Genomic DNA, 19523 nt, shown 5'->3' with positions numbered 1-19523 from the left:
GATGTCTACATGGACCCGACCCGTAGGGTTTTGAGGTCAAAGGCAAGGAGCACCTAGTATGCAAGGCGATAAAAAGAGCTTGTATGGGTTGAAGCAAGCACCGAGACAAAGGTACATAAAGTTTGATTCCTTTATGGTGAAGCAAGGATACAAGAAGTCCGCTTCCATCATTGTCGCGTTTGTTCGAGATTTCCGATGATGGGGATTTCATAGTGCTATTCATTGTATGTGGATGATATGTTGATAGTTGGCCCCAAACATCAACAAGATATCCAAGCTGAAGAAAGACTCGAGTAAGTCCTTTGAGATGAAGGATTTGGGTCAAGCAAAGCAGATACTTGGGATCGCGGATCACTTTGATGAAAAGAGTGGAAAGTTGTGGCTTTCTCAAGAAAGCTACATTGAGGTAGGTGTTGAAGAGATTCAACATGGATCAATGAAACCCGGTCGGTTATCCGCTTGGTGGCCGCCCGCATGACCAAAGAGATGTGTCCTAAGGGTGAGCATGAGCAGAGTCGATGGAAAAGATTCCTTATGCATCCGCATGCGGTTAAGGCGCTTTGATGTATGCCATGGTGTGTACTAGACCGGATATTGCTTTACCGTTGGGGTTGTAAGCGATTCACCAAATCCGGGTAAAGAACATTGGGAAGGTGTTAAGTGGATATTGAGATATCTCCAAGGCACTTCCAAATCGTGTTTGTGTTTTGGTGGAAGTAAGCCCTTGCTTGAAGCGCTACACCGATCGCGCATATGGCGGTGATGTTGACTTCGATGAAGTCCACCTCCGGTTATCCGTTACTTTTGGTGGGGGAGCGGTTTCTTGGCAATCTAAGTTGCAAAAGTGTGTTGCCCCTCCACTACGTACCGTTTAGTATATTGCGTAGCCAATCGAAAGTGTTGCAAAGAGTTGCTATGGATGAAGAGGTTCTTCGACGAACTAGGGCTAAAGCGTAAAACAGTTTTGTAGTTCTATGTGGCCGGTCGAGGCGCCATCCACTTGAGCAAGAATCCGAGTTTTCATTCTAGATCCAAGCACATATACGCGCGTTATCATTGATTTAGAAGTACTCGAAGACAAGCATTTGTGTATCGAGATCCATATACCGACAAGAACGGGTCGGATATGATGACCAAAAGTCTTACCGAAGGTAAGTTTGATGTTTGTTGTCTTATTGCCGGAATGGCGACACTCCTCCCCGCTGATTTGGCAATTGCATGGAGGTAGCCCCCCTCACCGCTCGGGAGGGAGATTGTTGAGTTATCCCTCACATGAGGAGAGAAACCGAGCCGACAAACGGGCAAACTCGACATCGCGAAGTCGAGGCGCCAGCGCTTTCGAATAGAGCGACTTCGCCGAGTTCCAAGAATAACATAATTCGCCAGCCAAAGTGGCGCCCGCCAGCCGGCTTCAGTCTTTAGCGACCCGCCAGTCTAATTTCGTGGGCCCTTGCTACAAGATTCCCGCTAATTTGGTTTTGGAGATAAAACCAAAATCAAGGTTTTGGAAAACCTAACCTAACGTAACCAAACAAGTCGGAAGGATTGGAATCCGGACTAAAACAAAGAGAAAAACCTTTACGAGATACAACCCTCAGAAAGAGATAAAGAGTGATCTAGTAAGGTGAGAGACCGGGGCGAGATTGTAATCTTCCTTCCCACTTTATTAAAACCGGCTCTTGTGGAAGTAGGCATCATTGGCGAACCACGGTAAATCTTTGTGTTGTGGTTTGCTTTTACCGCTTTTACATTATTATCTGTTGTTAATAGTTGTTTAGCGAGTTGGGCATGTTAGTATAGGTAGTTTGTGATATTTGAGATTCATCTGGAGTTGAAGTGTGTTCATACAAGTTATCTGTGTAGTGGGGGAACCGATTGGTATTGGTATAATCTCCCAACAACACGTTCCTATACTTCTACTATCTATATACTAAAGCAGATCGAGACCTCTAATTGAGGATTTTCTCTTTCCTATGTGGCACTCTAATATGAGAGAGTTAGTTTTTTCTAATAGCCTACAATCTCACATACATAGAACCTCTTAGGAGAGTTTGAGTGTATTTCTAATTATTATATTTGGAGAGTTTGAGTGTATTTCCAATTCTTACATATTTGATCAAATAAAAAAAATTGCTAAAAAATAGGTGATTTGTAAAAGGTAATTTTCTATTATGAATCAAACACTTTTAGTGTTCAAATTCTTATATATTTGATCAAATAAAAAAATGTAATTTGTAGAATTCCTTATTACAAATCATACAATTTTAGTGTCTATGATAAAACACCGACTTATTTCGAATATATTCTTAACACGGCCTCAAAACATAGTTAAAAACAATTATACAAAAAATAATATCACAAAATATATAATAGAAAATGAAAAAAAAAAATAACGGCAAAGCAATAATGACAAATATTTTTAAAAATTGCTAAAAAATAAGTGATTTGTAAAAGGTAATTTTCTATTACGAATCAAACACTTTTAGTGTTCCAATTCTTATATATTTGATCAAATAAAAAAAATTGCTAAAAAATATGTAATTTGTATAAACTAATTCCCTACTACAAATCATACAATTTTAGTGTCTATGATAAAACACCGACTTATTTCGAATATATCCTTAACACGGCCTCAAAACATAGTTAAAAACAATTATACAAAAAATAACATCACAAAATATATAATAGAAAATGAAAAAAAAAAAAAAAAAAAAAAAAAAAAAAAAAAAAAAAAAAAAAAAAAAAGCAAAGCAATAATGACAAATATTTTAAAATATATATAATACTGAATGAAACTAACGTAAAAAAACAATTAATGGGAAACCGAAAACTGGATGCAAATGTATTGAACTAACCTCAAATAATATTTAACGGAAAATCAGAAACTGGATACAAATGCAAACATTAAACTAATCTTAAAGAGTAATTAATAGAAAATTGTAATATATATGGATACAATTGTATTAAACTAACCTCAAAGAATAATTAACGGAAAATCAAAACTTAAATGCAAATACATCAAACTAATATAAAAAAATAATTGTCGGCAAATCGAAAATTAGATGCAAATGCATTGAGCTAACCCTCAAAGATTAAATTTATAGGAAATCAGAAACTGGATGCAACTGCATTGAATTAACATTAAAGAAAAATTAATTATTAATTAGAAACATGATGCAAATGCGTGGAACTAATATTAAAAAATAATTAATGGGAAATCGGAAACCGGATGGAACTGCACTGAGCTAATCTCAAAAAATAAACTGGATGCAAATGTATTGAACTGACCTCAAGAAATAATTAATGGAAAATAGGAAACTTGATGCAAATTCATTGAACTAATCTCAAACAATAATTAATGAGAAATCGAAACTAGATGCAAATGTAACTTTATCAAATAATAAACGAAAATCGAAAACCGGATGCAAATGCATTAAACTAATCTCACGAGAATAATTAATGAGAAATCGAAACCTAATGCAAATGCATTGAACCCGACCTCAAAGAACAATTAACGGGAATTGGAAATTGGATGCAAATGTATTGAACTAATTGAAAAGAATAATTAACGGTAAATCAGAAAACTGGATGCAAATCAGTATTTGAACCGATCTCAAAAAATAAATAACGGAATTGAAATTGGATGCAACCAGATTGAACTTACCTCAAAATATAAATAACGGAAATCGAAACCTGGATGCAAATGCATTGAACTAACCTCAAAACATAGTTGGATTATATGTTGTGGAAATGTCTCGATAAGTATAGTTTTGCATTTAAAATGATGTTTACCTTATCTCTTTCCGTATGATTGGGAACTCTTTGCTATTCAAGTAGCTACAATATATATGAACTTCACCTTATTAGGCAATCTCACAAAACTTTAATCAAACTTCTATTATTAAACAACAAAATGAAGTTGAAGGGTTTTATTAAAGGTACATGAGTTATTTTTTTTAATGAAGAATGAGGTTTTCACGTTATAAGAAATTTGGTTGAGTGATCAATATAATATTAATATATAATAGTTTTGCATATTTGCAAATATTTTTTAAAATAATTAATATAACAACACCCGTTCGTAGATAATCTTTGAAGATTTTACATAGTAAGTCATGCATAATTTAAAGAATAATTAATGGGAAATCGGGAACTGGATAATCTTCAATGATCCCACATAGTAAATCAAACATAATTTACTTTTTATGTCATGTTTGCAAGGACACTACAGATGGATCAGTAGAAGTTGGTATTATACACCACATTGGATAATTAAAAAAAAATCGGAAATTGGATTCAAATACATAACTGAGCTCAAAGAGTAATTAACTGAAATTGGAAACTTTATGCAAATGCAATAAACTAAACTAAAAAAGTAATTAACTACAAATTGAAAACTGGGTGCAATTGCATTAAACTAACGTCAGATAATAACTAAAGGGAAATTAGAAATTGTATGCAAATCCTTGAAAAATATTTAACGGGAAATCGGAAACGGTATGCAAATACATCAAACAAACATCAGATAATAATTAATGGGCCGAGAAATCGGAAACTGGATGCAAATGCATTGAACTAATTAAACTCAAAAAATAATTAACATAAAATAAAAAACCGAATGCAACTGCATTAAACTAACCTCATAGAATAATTGGTGGGAAATCGGAAACTAAATGCAAATGCATTGAAATAATCTAAAAAAATAATTAACGGGAAATCAGAAACCAGATATAATTGCATCGAACTAACCTCTAAACATAAATAATCAAAGACTAGATGCAGATGTATTGAACTAACTTTAAATAGTTATTAACGGGAAATCGAAAACTGGATCCAAATGCAATGAACTAACCTCAAAGACTAATTAACGAAACATTGAAAAATGGATGAAACTACACTGAACTAACCTAAATGAATAATTATCGGAAAATTATAAATTTGATGTAACTGCATTGAACTAACCTCAAAAAATAATTAACGAGAAATCAAAAACTTGATGCAAATGCATTGAACTAACCTCAAATAACAATTAACATAAATTCGGAAATTGGATGCAACTGCATTGAACTAACCTCAAAGAATAATTAACAGAAAACCAAAAACTAGATGCAACTGCATTAAACTAACCTCAAAGAATAATTAATAGAAAACCAAAAACTAGATGCAAATGCATTAAACTAAAATAAGATATTAACTAACGGAAAATCAGAAATTGGATGCAAATGCATTGAAATATCCTCAAAAAATAGTTAACTGGAAATCGAAAGTCGAATGTAACTGCATCGCACTGACCTCAAAGCATAAATGTCCGCTTTTTTAGCCTTCTCACATGAGTAATTACGAGTAATTAGGAACCCAAAATGAAAGTGAGTTAAAAAAAACAGACTCTTACATGTATGCAAACTGTATAGAAATTGTAAACTATCGAACTAACCTAGAAAAACAATTAACAGTAAATCAGAAACTGGATGCAGATGTATTGAACTAACCTCAAAGAGTAATTAACGAGAGATTAGAACCTGGATGCAAATGCAATAAACTAATCTCAAATACTAATTAACGAAGCATCAAAAACTGGATGCAATTGTACTTAATTAACCTTAATGAATAAGTAACGGGATATCATAAAATGGATGCAATTGCACTGAACTAACCTTAAATAATAATTGATGGGAAATCAGAAACTTGATGCAACTGCATTGAACTAACCTCAAAGAATAATTAATGAGAATTGGGAAACTAGATGCAACGTACTACATTAAACTAACCTCAAAGAATAATTAATGAAAAATCATAAACTTGATGCAAATGCATTCAACTAATAACCCTAAAATATATTTGTATTATATGTAGGGGGAATAAATGTCTCGACAAATATAGTTTTGCATTTTAAGTAGTGTTTATCATACTTCTTTTATTGTGATTGGGAATGCCTTGCTATTCAAGTAGCTTCAATATTATCTTCACCAAATTGGACATTCTAAAAAAACTTCAATCAAACTTCTATTGTTAAAACTAACAATGAAAAGAAGTCGATGAGTTTTATCAAGGTTTGATGCTTCTTTTTTATAGAGAGTGGTACAAGAAATTTAATTGAGTATTTAATATAATTTTCATATCTCATAGCTATGCATAGTTGCTAATATTTTTTAGAATAATTTAATATAACGGCACCCGCTAAGAGGGACACGCTCATGTGATGAATCTTTTCAAGTGGGAGTAGTGTATTCTTTGAGGATATGGAAACAATCAATCTATTTTAGTGATTTGTACACATTAGTATGTAAGCTGAGCGATGATGATTTACCGTTAAATCACCATAAATCTAATAAAACTATTATACAAACTAGATCGAGTTTAAGATAATTTCATTTGAAAATTACGGATTAATATCCTAAACCACAAAGTGAAGAGGCTATCTCAATTTGATCCCTTAGTTTCCAAATACTTATACACCATAATTTCTTTCTCGGCTATCTCAATTTGATCCCTTAGTTTCCAAGTACTTATGCACCATAATCGCTGCTCATTAACGTATTTCGTTTATTTTCAATAAAAATATATTTTGATTCAAAATTTCCTGCTAAATCACCATAAATCTAAAAAAACTATTATACAAGCTAGATCGAGTTTAAGATAATTTTATTTGAAAATTATGGATTAATATCCTAAACCATAAAGTGAAGATGCTATCTCAATTTGACCTCTTAGTTTCTAAGTACTTATGCACCATAATCACTGCTCATTAACATATTTCGATTTATTTTCAATAAAAATATATTCTGATTCGAAAATTTGTGTGAGACATTTTATAAAGCCTTTTCAGCACACAAAATATTTAATAGATCCCGGGCGTATGCCCGGGTTCAAAATCTAGTTAGTACTGTACTAAAACCTTTTTTCCTTTTCGTTTCTTTTTCTCATCTGGTCGTGACTGGAGAATCAAATTTCTTAGATCTCACAGTCTCACTCATGAGACTCATTGGTAAGCACGTACAGCTAAAGTTGCTTGGTGCACGATGTGTATGATACAAAACTATACAAACAATTAACTCCAAACAAAACAACTAGAAGAGAAGCAAAAGACTAAATGAATCAATCCAATTCTTCTAACAATCCATGTGTTCATTGAAACGTAAAGAAAGAAGTAACAAATATGACAAGGATCAAAATCCAAAGGAAATCAAATTGAATTTAAGGGACATACACAACAATGCAAAAACAAATATTTCACATTACTATACTCTCTGCACTTCATTCTCTATCTTCATTTTCCATTTCAACCTTCCAAGCAGATGACACCGTCTAAACTTCAAGAAATTTTCAATGTCTAACATCCTCCTCTGCTGCTCTCGACTTTTCAGTCTTTTCCTCAGATTTTTCAACCTGTACAGCCTCAACAGTTGGTGCAACTTCAGTAGGTTTTGCTGTTTCAACTGTCGCTGGAGAGGCGACATCTATTTCCACTACCTTGGCTGTGATCTCCTCTGGTTTTTCAAGCTTTTCAGTCTCTACAGCAGGTGCTACCACAGCAGGTTCCTCTGTTTTGACTGGTTCAGAAGTTACCACAACTGGGACAGATTTTTCTTCTGCTGTGCTTTCAACCACTGTAGGAGTATCGACGACATTAGTACTTGATTCCTCGGTGATCTCTGCCTTTTGTTCTTCTTTAGCTGGCTCAGCAAGGACAGGTTCAGCTTGGGCTGTATCATCCTTACTTACATCCTTTGTTTCAGTCTGCAATATGCAAATGACAACCAAGGTTGAGGATGATAACATGGTCCACTACGATGCAAGACCTACATGATAGGCATTCCGCGCACAACTAGAAGGCGTATTTTTCGCATTGGTCTTACCAATGGTCTTTGTAAGACCAGTGCATGCTGTGGTCTTACTATTCCAAGTAAGATTGAGAATACAATTCGATTGGGTAGGCACATTTTTATATCGAGAGACTAACTCTTACAGTTGCACCTCAAGTATAACTCCTATAGGTGGAGATTTATTTGATTGATTAACAAGAGCTGCCAAAAAGTGACCATATATATAATTTTTAAGCAAATTGAGGATTGTCAATATGTTGTTTTAGTTGAGCAAATATGCGAGCACTATTAATAGAGTATTTGACACCCTTGTTTTTTTAACAAGTTTGGGGGTTAAGGCAGACGACCCTTGACCTGTTTCATTAAATAAACCAAGAAAACACTATTATTGACACCCTTACCATAAGAGATAAACAACATACGTACATACTAATGTTTAAGTACTTTGGGAGATCAAAAGTATGTTACACACACACATATATTCCAAACCAAGAAAAGATCAATGGGAAAAGCTACATGGGTAATAATATTGATTCAAACGGGTATAGTTGAGAATGGGCTCCACTGTCCTTGTAATCAATTAATATTAAAAAGTTGAAAGTTTGACCTTCTAAAATCAAGCCAGATGATATGAGCTGGACCAGCTATGGATGTTTAAAAATTGTCCAGAATTATTGGTATGAATCTAAATGGTTAAAAAAACAACGCAAAAGTTCAAAGTTTCCATAAAAAAATTGTAAATACTTTTGAAAAGAAAACAACAACTAGAGAAATAATAATTTGCTTACAAAAGCTCCACGAGGATTTGATTCTTCAAAGTTCATAATTTTTATGGAGAAAATTTTCACAAAATTCGTGATTAACACTTTAGTGTAAAGTTCTAAGAATTTTTTCTTAAAGCCCAAGACAAAATTATATTGGCTCTTACTGGCTGAGTTCGTCAACTTTACATTACATTTGATGGACAAGCCTCTATTTAGTCGTACGTGATAATATAAATGCAAATAAAACGTTACCAAACAAATTATAACTCACAGTTTTATCAAAAATCATAAAACACGAAAGTAAGATCAATCCATCAAACTTGAGGGGAAAAAAAAAGCTAATCAAACTTCGAAAGGAATGAAAGAAAAGTTAATTATATATACCTGCTTGAACAAGACACCAAGAGATCGCGTCTTGTTACCATTCTCATCAACCTCACCATCGCCGACAACTTCCTTTTCTTCATCTTCGACCTTCTTCACTTCACCTTCTTCCTCAACTTTCTTAACTTCTTCAACAATCTCTTTCGTTGTTTCTTCGTCGGTTTTCACTTCATGAGCCGGTGAACTTTCTTCCTTGGCTGGTGCAAGAGGCATAGCCGTCTCAGTAACTTTCGGCTTTGTCGCACAAGCACCCATGATGATACGATAAGATTTGTTTAAATAAACAGATGAAGAAGAAGAAGAACGGAGAACGGAGAACAAAGAAAACAGACCTTAGCTTGTCTATAAATCTTTCTCTCTCGTTTGTGTTAAGAGAGAAAGATTATGGAAGAACTAAATAGAAAAGAGGACAAGGCAAAGAATAACAAGAGAAGGGTGTGTGGAACGCGAGAAGTTTATGGGAAGGAGTTGAGATTTTTATAAAGAATGATTGAAGCGGTTTACTCGTTCCGACATTCTTTCTGCGGCGTTCAAACTTTTTAGCAAATTTAACTGAATCGCGATTCGTGACAGAGAGATAGATAGTTTATTGCACGTATTACTACTGGCTTTGGTGTTTTGTTGGACACCCTTCAATAATTATATTAATTTAATGAGGTTTTCTTCAATGCGGCAGGCCCTCTATAAATTCCAATGTGCGCTAATCTCAATCCCACATCTGATTTTTGTTTTAAAATCCAAAATCTAAAATAAACTTGTTAAACAATCCACCCTAAGGGCATCTCCAATGGGGAGTGTAAAGTTACACCTCCACGTAGGTACTATTAGGATTTTACAACTCTAATTGCATACTATTGTATAGCCTATAAATATTAACACTCTATATTTTTCCAATGGAGAAGTGTAAAAATAATTGGATTTTAAACTCAGACGTCAAAAATAATTGGATTTTAAGTGACGTCTCTCTTTAATTTAAATTGCAATTGGGACGTTACTTTAAGTGACGTTCGAGTTAAAAAATTACTTTAGAATTAGAAATGGACGTTACTTAAAATGATGTCCGATTTTTTTTTTATTCAGACATTGGTTAAAGTGTCGCCCGAGCTATTTATCAACTAATAGTAAGATGGGGAATTCCCCACCTCCTCTATCAACTAATACTCTATTATCTACGGTATACCACCCCTATTAGAAAGAGTTTTTTGACATTTGGAGTGTAAACTCTACACTTTATACGGGTTACACCCCCCACCCCCAATTGGAGATGCCCTTAACCATAGATCGAAAGTGGAAAGTGATATAAAACCTCGCTAGTTCGAAAAAAAAAGGAAAACAGTTGGCGCCAATCTCTCACACTCTTTTCGGGCCAGTTATAATTTATCCACTAAACTATCGAGTTCATCTCTATTGTTTTCCTCTCTCACTATCTTACAAGAGAAATCCTCTGCTATTCAAACTCTGGATTAGGCATCTCTCAAATACTCCTTCAGGTTTGGATATTGGTTTTTATAAATTAGGTACTGAAATTTATTAGCTTTTTGCTAAATTTCTGTGAGAGACTAATATACACAACCAATGCATATTATACATGTGTACGTCTAGCACAACTTATCGGATAACACTTCTCCCCGACGACCTCATTATGAACTCATAGCGAACTGACAATCTCTCCATGAGATCGTCGAGCAGGTCGCCCGAATACTCATCCACGAATTGCCATCACGATGCACCATCGTAACAGTCAGTAACGGACGAGCCAGCTGTCTCCATCAAGTCCAGAACTTCAGCCACGCTCATCAATGCTTCGCCATCAATGCTCCATAAAATCTCACATTAATACGACCTGAGCTGACAAAAGAGAAGACAAATGATCACCAAGAATACTATAAAAGCAGACTCCATTCTCCTTCCAAAGGGAGGGGAGGAACTTCATCCATAGAGGGTGGATCATATCCATTCCATCCGCTCACCCCAAATCGACTCCATCTGCTAGGGCTGGATCAACTCCCCCCGAGAGATCACCAAATCTACTCCATCTTCCCCCTAGGCTCTCCAGAAGAGACCTCTCTATCTACCATACCATATCTAATCACACCGAATCATGAACTACGTCTAACTTGATTCAGTTTCCTCAGGGAGAACCTCGATAATTAGGGCAGTTAAATCCTGAATCGAACTTCGATCATATCCCACAATCTTTCCCCAATTTCTCCCAAATCTATACATTTGTATGGTTAGACCAAACTTAACATTTACAATTTCTATAATAATTTACCTCAATAATTTATGATTTTAATATGGACATAATCTTGTTGTTCTTCATTTGATCAAAATTTTGGGTTTTTTCCATTATCGTATCATACCAACTTCGACATTGAAACTAATCGATGCTTTTTCACTTTGTAAAAAAAATGTTGTTAGGACTTTATTTTAGGTTGAGATAATGAGGGGACATGGGTGAGGTAGTTGCCTCAGCTTCTTTTTCTTCGTGGGTGTCATATTGGTGAAGATTCATGTTTACATGCACTGATGCTTCCCCTTCCTTTATTTAATTTGATATGGCTAGTCAAGTTCAAAATTTCTTCGCAGCCATATTGTTTGTGTTTGTAACATGTGTTATATGGAAATGGTTGAAACGGATTTGGGAATCATGCGTTGTTCAAATGTACATTATTCCATGTACTGAAGTTGATTTAAATGTTGATAATTTCAGTCACTTGATTGAGGGGAAAAGAAGAATATGTGCATTGAGTATAAAACTGGTTTGGCTTCTTTCATTTTCGTCCGGAACAAAGATACAATCACAACATTATTGTCAATAGTCCCTAGTGACACATACGAGGAAGATAAATAGTGCAAGATAAAATGAGGTATCTCAAACCTTTCATGCCAAAATAAAATATGAGCAGAATTAGTGCATTTTATCGAAATACTTTGATTTCATTTGGTTTCAATTATACTAAAGAGCTCAAGTTGCTGGTAGTAATTTTTTCTTTTTATGGATTATTGGATGTGATTGTTTGCTTGTAAATATTTTAAATGGAAACTTGAGATAGAACATAGTAATTTTGAAAAAAGTATGTTATAACTTATAAGTGACCCACAACTAAAAATTTGACAAAAAGGAAAGCAATTAATTTGGGTAAAGACTATACTGCTATTTAAAAATTATAAAATTACCTGTATTACATCTTTCCCGAAGTAGTTTATAGGTCAAAACACCTATGAATATCCTTTTTGCAACTTCAAAAGAAAAACAGGCAAAGCCATTGTGGTTTTTTTTTTTTTTTTTTGGTTTATAAACATAAGAAAAAACCTTACAATTTCCGTGTTGTCTGATTACTTCCGTTAGTTTGATACTAGAAATTTCCCATTCTTAATTGTAAGGTGAAACACAAACATGATATCTTTACTGTAATATTACCACTTAATACCCTTTTAATTAAAAGTATTAACTAATGAATGACATCTATATTAACAATACAGTGAGGCGATTGTAGGGCCCCCATCCCACGGCTAAACTTCTTTTTCTCGCATGGCGTGGACAATCTAAGTGAGAAAGCCGTCTGCTTTTTACGAGAACATCCGACCCGCGTTGGATTTAATCTAATCTAACTCTCTCAATCGTCTCTCTCTCTTCTCGCTCTCTTTTAGTTGCTACCACTCCCTCACTCTCTCTGTTTTAAAAACAACCTTAAATAATCTCTGTGTTTTAAAAAAAAAAAAAATTTATAGAGTTGTAGATCCAACAACAAATAATCTCTGTTTGTTTTTATAAAGTTTTTTTTTTATAAAGTTGTAGATCCAACAACCTCACTCTCTCTGTTTTAAAAACAACCTTAAATAATCTCTGTGTTTTAAAAAAAAAAACTTTATAGAGTTGTAGATCCAACAACAAATAATCTCTGTTTGTTTTTATAAAGTTTTTTTTTATAAAGTTGTAGATCCACGTAGATCCGATCGGTCATTATCTGACTTTCTTCGTTTCTGAGCTGCTTATTTCTATTTAGTCTCGGCGGTTTCTCATTTCTCAGGTGCATTTATTTTCATATGGACTCAAAACTTCAATACACATTTCTATTAAAGCTACTCTTCTCATTTGAAAGATCTCCATCATTTATTCACCGAGGTATCATGTTTTCTCGATTCCTACTTTTTTTTGTGCCTTGAGTTAGTCTTTATCTAATAATTGCTATCTTGTGCTTTATGATATTTCAGGTCATCACATCTATGCACGGTAATATTAAGGTACTTTCTCAATAATTTCAGTTTGCGTCTTTTGTTTCATTATTGTGCTGGGTTTCCTGTAAAAAAGTATTGTAAAAAAGTCTCTCTGCTGCAAAATGTGCAAAATGCAAGCGGGTATTGTTCATTTTGTAAAATAAGTTTTTATTCTTATTTTAATTTGAATTTAAATTCTTCATATGGAACAGTGTAATTGACAAAGAGTGTAATTGACAAAGAAAGGAAAAACAGTACAAGTTAGTTCAAACGCTTAATTGTCACCAACTCATTATGCTCTATGGATGTCTGAGAAACTTTTCTAATTTTCTTCTGCTGACTGAATTTCGTGCCATTGTCATGTGCTTCTAGGTAGTTCTTTGGAACTCGCTTCCGTATACTGGGACTTCACTCTTACATCCAAGTACTTGTAAGAATGATTCTTTGATTGTGTACTATGTGATGTAAGCTAGACATATTCATGCGTTTTACGTTCATGCCTTCTTCTTCACAGCCTCCTAAATGGCGGACAGGGGCAAGCGCCCCATGAATCCACGCGAGGATCCTTCAAACCATGAAAACCATAATTCTGATCCAGCCCAAGATAGGTTGACCCTTCAACCACCCCCCCGCCTTCGGTACTACTTCAACTTCTCACACTTTTCTATTATTTTGTTATGAATTTTACTACCCTTCGTACTTGTGCGCGATGCCCGTTGCTCCTAATTATTAAATTTTTTTCCTTCTTCTATATTGCTTAGTATTGACTTAATCTTTTCTGCTTTATCTTTATTAAGCAACCCACCAGACCAAATGTGGATAAGGGCAAGCCAATGCACCTGCCCGTCGAGGCACCTTCAAACCAAAAAGGCGTGTTTACATTCCCCCTCAAGATAGGTTGAGTCTTCAGCCACCTCGTGCCTTCCAGGTCTTACTTAAGTCACCTCATGACTTACTATCTATACATCATTGCTTTGATGCATTGCAATTAAGACTATTATTTATTTGTTTATTGTTCAGCGCCCAACGGATGACATTCCTCCCTCTCTTCAACCGTCGTCTGGTGCTCAGGTCAGCTTCGAATTGAACTTCCCCTATTATTAATATTGTCGATGTGTTTTATTCTACCATCGTCTACGATTATTTCTCCACCAAACTATATTATATATACTGTCTATCGTGTTACTATAGAGCTCTTACTTTCTGTCTTGTTTTTGAAATTTTTGAAATTTCAAATTGTTGTCACTACTCCAACACATTTATAGCTATTATTATATAGATTTTTATATTGTTTCCTTTGCTATAGATATTAACAAAAAGAATGATGGCACAACGTGTTAGAAGGGAACGAGAAAAACACCTTAAACAAAACAATAACTCGCACTGTTTGTTCGCACAATCTACCGCACCAGTCTTACCCGATTTCCAGCGGTTGCCCGGGTCCTCACAAAATATCTTTCCTACAAATCTATGTACTCCTCCTCAAGCTGTGAGACGCCCAACTCACCATAGCCCTATTACACCTATTCCTGGATTCGAGCTACTCACTTCCTCTGAATCTCTTCAACGAGTCGTGGGACATCTTAATCCTGTAAGGCTATTTACATATGTCCTCCCATCACGTGCTCAGACTGATTCTGCAATGGGTCATCAAAATGCAAGGTATTTAAATAGGCAATTATTTGTTACCGTATGATCTTTACTTTTACAAATCAACTCTTACATGTATTCTCTACATTATGCCCCGAGTCTTCAACCTCATCATTACTTCATGGGATACCACATCCAACAACATCAAATGGTGCTTCAACATTGCATCACCAAAATGCAGGGTATCGCGCTTTGTTCTTATCGAAAAATTTGTCATTATTTGCATTTTCGCTCTACTTTGTTCACCTGATCGCTATTATGTAGACAACAACAATATGATGGAAATGATGACATGACCGACAATGAAGATGATGTACTTCCTTCTAATGTTCTTAACCGTCCAATTGAACAAGGACGCCCTCCTTAGGGAAATGAATGTTCAGTGTCCTTTTCGCCATGCACTTCATTGGAAAGACGAAACGGTTGAGTAGATCGTTAAGCTAGCAAATCCTCGGTTTGGGACTTGCTGTTTGCAAGGAAAAATAAAAATGCCTCCATTGCGGACATTGCCTTTGCCCTTAAAACTTTGTATGCGAGGGAGATGATCGCAAGTCAAAGTCTTTTTCGAAAAGTCTAAGACAATACAATCTGAGCGTTTGCATTTACAAGTCTAGGTGTCGATGAACATGTCTTTGTTGGTCGAGGTCCACGACCTTTCACTATACATGGAGAACTTCTGGCACCGAGCGGGAGCTCTTATTCCCGATCCAGGCATTGGCAACATACTCTCAAACTCTATATTTATGATCCAAGTCACGGCATTGGATATTCGGCGACCGAAATCCTAATCGGATGTAGATGTTCTTAGGATCCCGCACGAAACTATGCTCCAATATAACCGTTTCTCGACACTTTCCTCCATGCATATGAGGTTCTTAGATCGGCTTACGGTGAGAATGATGAAAATCTCAACATCCATGCTTATTTACATTCTGGTCGCCATCGAATTGACGCCGCTACAACTTGCCATCACCGGTGATGAAATTCTTTATTTTACCCGGAGATGGTAGTGAAGCGGGACGATTATCGCGAGACATTGTGATTTATCTTAAAGGGGAAATGAATTTGTTCATATCGGTGAATGTCATCCAAAGATACTTACCTTTGCACTATGTGTTAATGTTTCCTCGTGGAGAGCTTGGGTGGTCACCGGATCCGAATGCGTTCGAACCCCTCAACTTCAACCACCACTGGCGACCGCCTCACCTGAGATGGACTTCTATTCTTACCTGCTTTTGGTAGCCAAATGAATATTCTTCTATTCTGCGGGTAAAAACTATTTCGGAATTCTTAGTTGATGCATGGGCTGCGCCGAGCGACGAACAGTCTGGTACTACTGATTTAGGCAAGATGTACCGTCTTTGAATTATATCAAAATCTCACCGATGTCCCAAAGTAGAAATCTTAAATCCGGATGAAGTTGGAAGCGTGGTAGTTCTACCCGGATCATCGTCGGCGATCAAGGCATATGTTTGAGATTTTCCGGGGACTCAATGGCTATAACTTCGGTTCAACAACCATCCAGATATATTCCTCACCATGACTGCGAACCCACATTGGGAGGAAGTTATGAAGGCCTTGCGGAAAGAACGAAAGCGCTCTTGTCGACCGTAAGTGGTAGCCCGTGTGTTTGAACTAAAGCGAAGAGCTTTAATGAGAGAGATCGAGACAAAGGTGTGCTTGGTATTGCTGTTGCACACATGTTTACACAATTGAATTTCAGAAACGTGGTCTACCACATATGCACGCTCTTATATATCTTCGACATCAAGACAAAATTCGTGTGCCTGCTCAGGTTGACCACATTGTTTGTCTTTGAATTTCCGATCCGGATCTTGAACTGAATTGTTTATGCTTTGTTATCAAATGTATGGTTCATGGGCCATGTGGCTTAAAAATCCAAGTTGTCCATGTATGGTAAATAGGCGTTGCAAAAAGTCATTATCCCCGTGCTTTTCGAAAATGTTACGACCATGGATAAGACTGGATATCCTATCTACCGTCGTCGTGACACTAGCAAGAAATATAATGTTAGAGGGCATGAAGTTGATAATAGGGATGTTGTTCCATACAATCCTTATCTTTCTAAGATGTTCGATTGCCATATTAATGTCGAAGTTTGTGCCGGGATACGTTGTGTCAAATACATTCACAAGTACATATTCAAAGGACATGATAGGACAACAGTGGTGTTCAATGACTTGGATGAGATACAACAATATTTAGATGCACGATATATCGGGCCACCTGAAGCGGCTTGGAGGTTGTTCGGGTTTTCTCTTCACCAAGAGAAGCCGGCTGTTGTGAGATTAGCACTTCATCTCCTGAATGCACCGAAGTAGTTTACAATCCTAATGAATCAACGGATGTTATTCTCTTAAAGGGCTCGGAACAAAAGTCAACTCTAACTGCATTTTTCGAAATTGTGCTTCGGATCCCGATGCACGAGGGCTTACATATCAAGAATTTCCAGAACATTATGTTTGGAGTAAAAGGTGGCATAGATGGACAAAAAGGACTCAAGCACTGCTATTGGCGAAATGTACTTTGCAAGTCCTAACTCGGTGAGCGGTTTTATTTGCGGTTACTTCTAAGCTGTTGTAAAAGGTCCATGATCCTTTGATGATCTAAAGAGAATTGGAAATGGTCCTCCACCCATTACTTTCAAAGAAGCATGTGTTATCGTGGACTTCTTGAAGACGGCAAATGAATGGGTGCAATGTTTACAAGAGGTCGCAATCATGCAAACCGGGTATCAACTTCGTCGACTTTTACGTACTATTCTCCGCGAGTTAAATCCGGTGCAACCTGAAGCCTTATGGAATGAATTTTGCGAAAGCATTTGTGATGACCTCCCATACAAGCTTCAAACCATGTTCTTCATTCCTCATCCAACGGATGCCCGGTACAAGATTATGGGTTATTTCTCTTAAATGATATTCTCTACGAGTTAGGTGGTAAAACTCTTGCTCATTTTCCTACAATGCATCCCCATTAGAAATTGGAGCTTGGTTGTTGGGAACGGACTTATATGGGAGCAAAGGCAATTTCAATTTGACCCACACAATGAAGAGGCACATGCCAATGTCATCCACTTTAAATCTTTGAGCAACACTTTGCATATAGTGAAGTGACAAATTCGAGAGGCTCATATAACAAATGACTGACTATTTTTTTTCTTGAATGGGGCAGCCGGCAGGGAAAAACTTTTGTTTACAACACCATTGCTGCTTACGTGTAGGTACTCAAGGACACATTGCTATTATGGTGGCTTCATCCGAATAGCTTCTTTACTATTGGCGGTGGTGGGACTGCTCCTCAACCTTTTGCATCCCATTAGATATTATGGATAACTCTGTATGTGGGTTCGATGGCGTTCACCACAAGCTGATTTATTCGGACAAAGCTAACCTAATCATATGGGATGAGGTCCCGATGCAAAACAAGTTCCGTTTGGAAGTTGTTGATCGCACACTTCCGTGATATTCAAACAATGACAACCCATTCGGGGAATCACTGTTGTTCTTGGTGGTGACTTCCGCCAATGCCTACCGTTATACCCGAGGGTCCCGAAACAAATTGTCCGTGCTTCCTTGCGATGCTCTTTTCTTTGGAATCACGTCAATGTTCTCCTACCTGTACACGTAACATGCGATTAGAGCGTGGCACTTATGAGAATTTACTATTTGCGAGTTCTTAACAAAGGTACCAACATTCTGTCCTAATTTATAATATTCCTCTATTAGAATTCTCATAATATTGTATTTCACATTTTATGTCATCGGGTTGGAAACGATCCCGGAGCGGTTATTGAGCTACCCTCAACGATCCATCATTGCACACATCTTCGGGACTTGATTTACGCTACATATCCTAATTTGGATGAAACTTCCACTTTCACCCCCGACTATTTAAGCTGAGCGGACAATTCTTTTCTGCGAGGAATGATGATGTCAATGCCATTAATGCGGCAGCTTTTCGTATGTTCCCGGGAGAAACTAGGACTTTTCCGCTCACGACAAGTTGGATGAAGCGGATGCAAATAATCCTACAAATATTAATCGGTATCCAAATGAGTACCTAAACTCACTTGATCCCCGGGTCCGCCACCATTTCGACTCAATCTAAAGAGGGTTGTCCAATAATGTTCTTTGCAAATATTGCCCCCCCAGAGATGGGTTATGCAACGGGACTTCGCTTGATGGTCTTGCAATGTCAACCACCGTTATCGGGCGAGAATTCTTCGGTGAAAAATCGAGGTAACCGTGTATTTATTCCAAGGATCTCTTTGTCACCATCCTCTTGATTTTCCTTTCAATATGACAAGAAGACAATTTCCTATCCGTTTGGCTTATTCCATGACTATAAATAAATCACAAGGACAATCCGTGAAGTTTGTGGGAATCGATCTTGGCTGAAGTTTTCAGCCATGGCGGTTATATGTGGCATTATCCGGGTGCACTTCCAGCCCATAAGTATTCTTCTACCTCCAAAACGCGAGAAGCTTACTACAAATGTCGTATACCACGAAGTCTTGCTTTAAGCATTTGTCAGTCGATGCATCGTAGTTTCTTTTCCTTATTATTAGTTTTATTTTATTTTCATGGTTGTTTACATTTACTTATTCAACAAGTCGATCTATTTGCACTCACTTTATTATTAATTCTTTTTTCCTTCTTAT

At 36.3% G+C, this 19523-nt stretch overlaps 2 protein-coding genes across 2 annotated transcripts; one reads left to right on the top strand and one right to left on the bottom strand.

The window, feature by feature from the left end:
• Window positions 1-7087: 7087 nt before the first annotated feature.
• Window positions 7088-9632, bottom strand: LOC147490583 (uncharacterized). Its single transcript, XM_086566543.1, has 2 exons — window positions 8972-9632; window positions 7088-7737 (listed from the first exon to the last, which is right to left on the bottom strand). The coding sequence occupies exons 1-2, from the start codon at window positions 9224-9226 to the stop codon at window positions 7324-7326; spliced, it is 669 nt and encodes a 222-aa protein (XP_086422669.1). The 5' UTR covers window positions 9227-9632; the 3' UTR covers window positions 7088-7323.
• Window positions 9633-16815: 7183 nt separating this feature from the next.
• Window positions 16816-17184, top strand: LOC147490582 (uncharacterized). Its single transcript, XM_086565385.1, has one exon. It carries the CDS (start codon window positions 16816-16818, stop codon window positions 17182-17184), a length of 369 nt encoding a protein of 122 aa, XP_086421511.1.
• Window positions 17185-19523: the final 2339 nt, after the last annotated feature.

The sequence above is a fragment of the Coptis chinensis genome, chromosome 6 (genome assembly GCF_015680905.1).
Source record: "Coptis chinensis isolate HL-2020 chromosome 6, ASM1568090v1, whole genome shotgun sequence".
Taxonomy (NCBI): Eukaryota; Viridiplantae; Streptophyta; class Magnoliopsida; order Ranunculales; family Ranunculaceae; genus Coptis; species Coptis chinensis.
The sequence above is the reverse complement of the archived record's forward strand: the minus strand, read 5'-3'. Positions and strand labels throughout refer to the sequence as shown.

What these genes read in the sequence shown, in the direction of transcription:
- LOC147490583 (XM_086566543.1), bottom strand. Translation starts at nt 9,226, where the DNA reads ATGGGTGCTTGTGCGACAAAGCCGAAAGTTACTGAGACGGCTATGCCT. An exon ending in TTGGTGTCTTGTTCAAGCAG is followed by an intron (nt 7,738 to 8,971) that starts GTATATATAATT and finishes TGCATATTGCAG; the next exon opens with ACTGAAACAAAGGATGTAAG.
- LOC147490582 (XM_086565385.1), top strand. Translation starts at nt 16,816, where the DNA reads ATGGATAAGACTGGATATCCTATCTACCGTCGTCGTGACACTAGCAAG.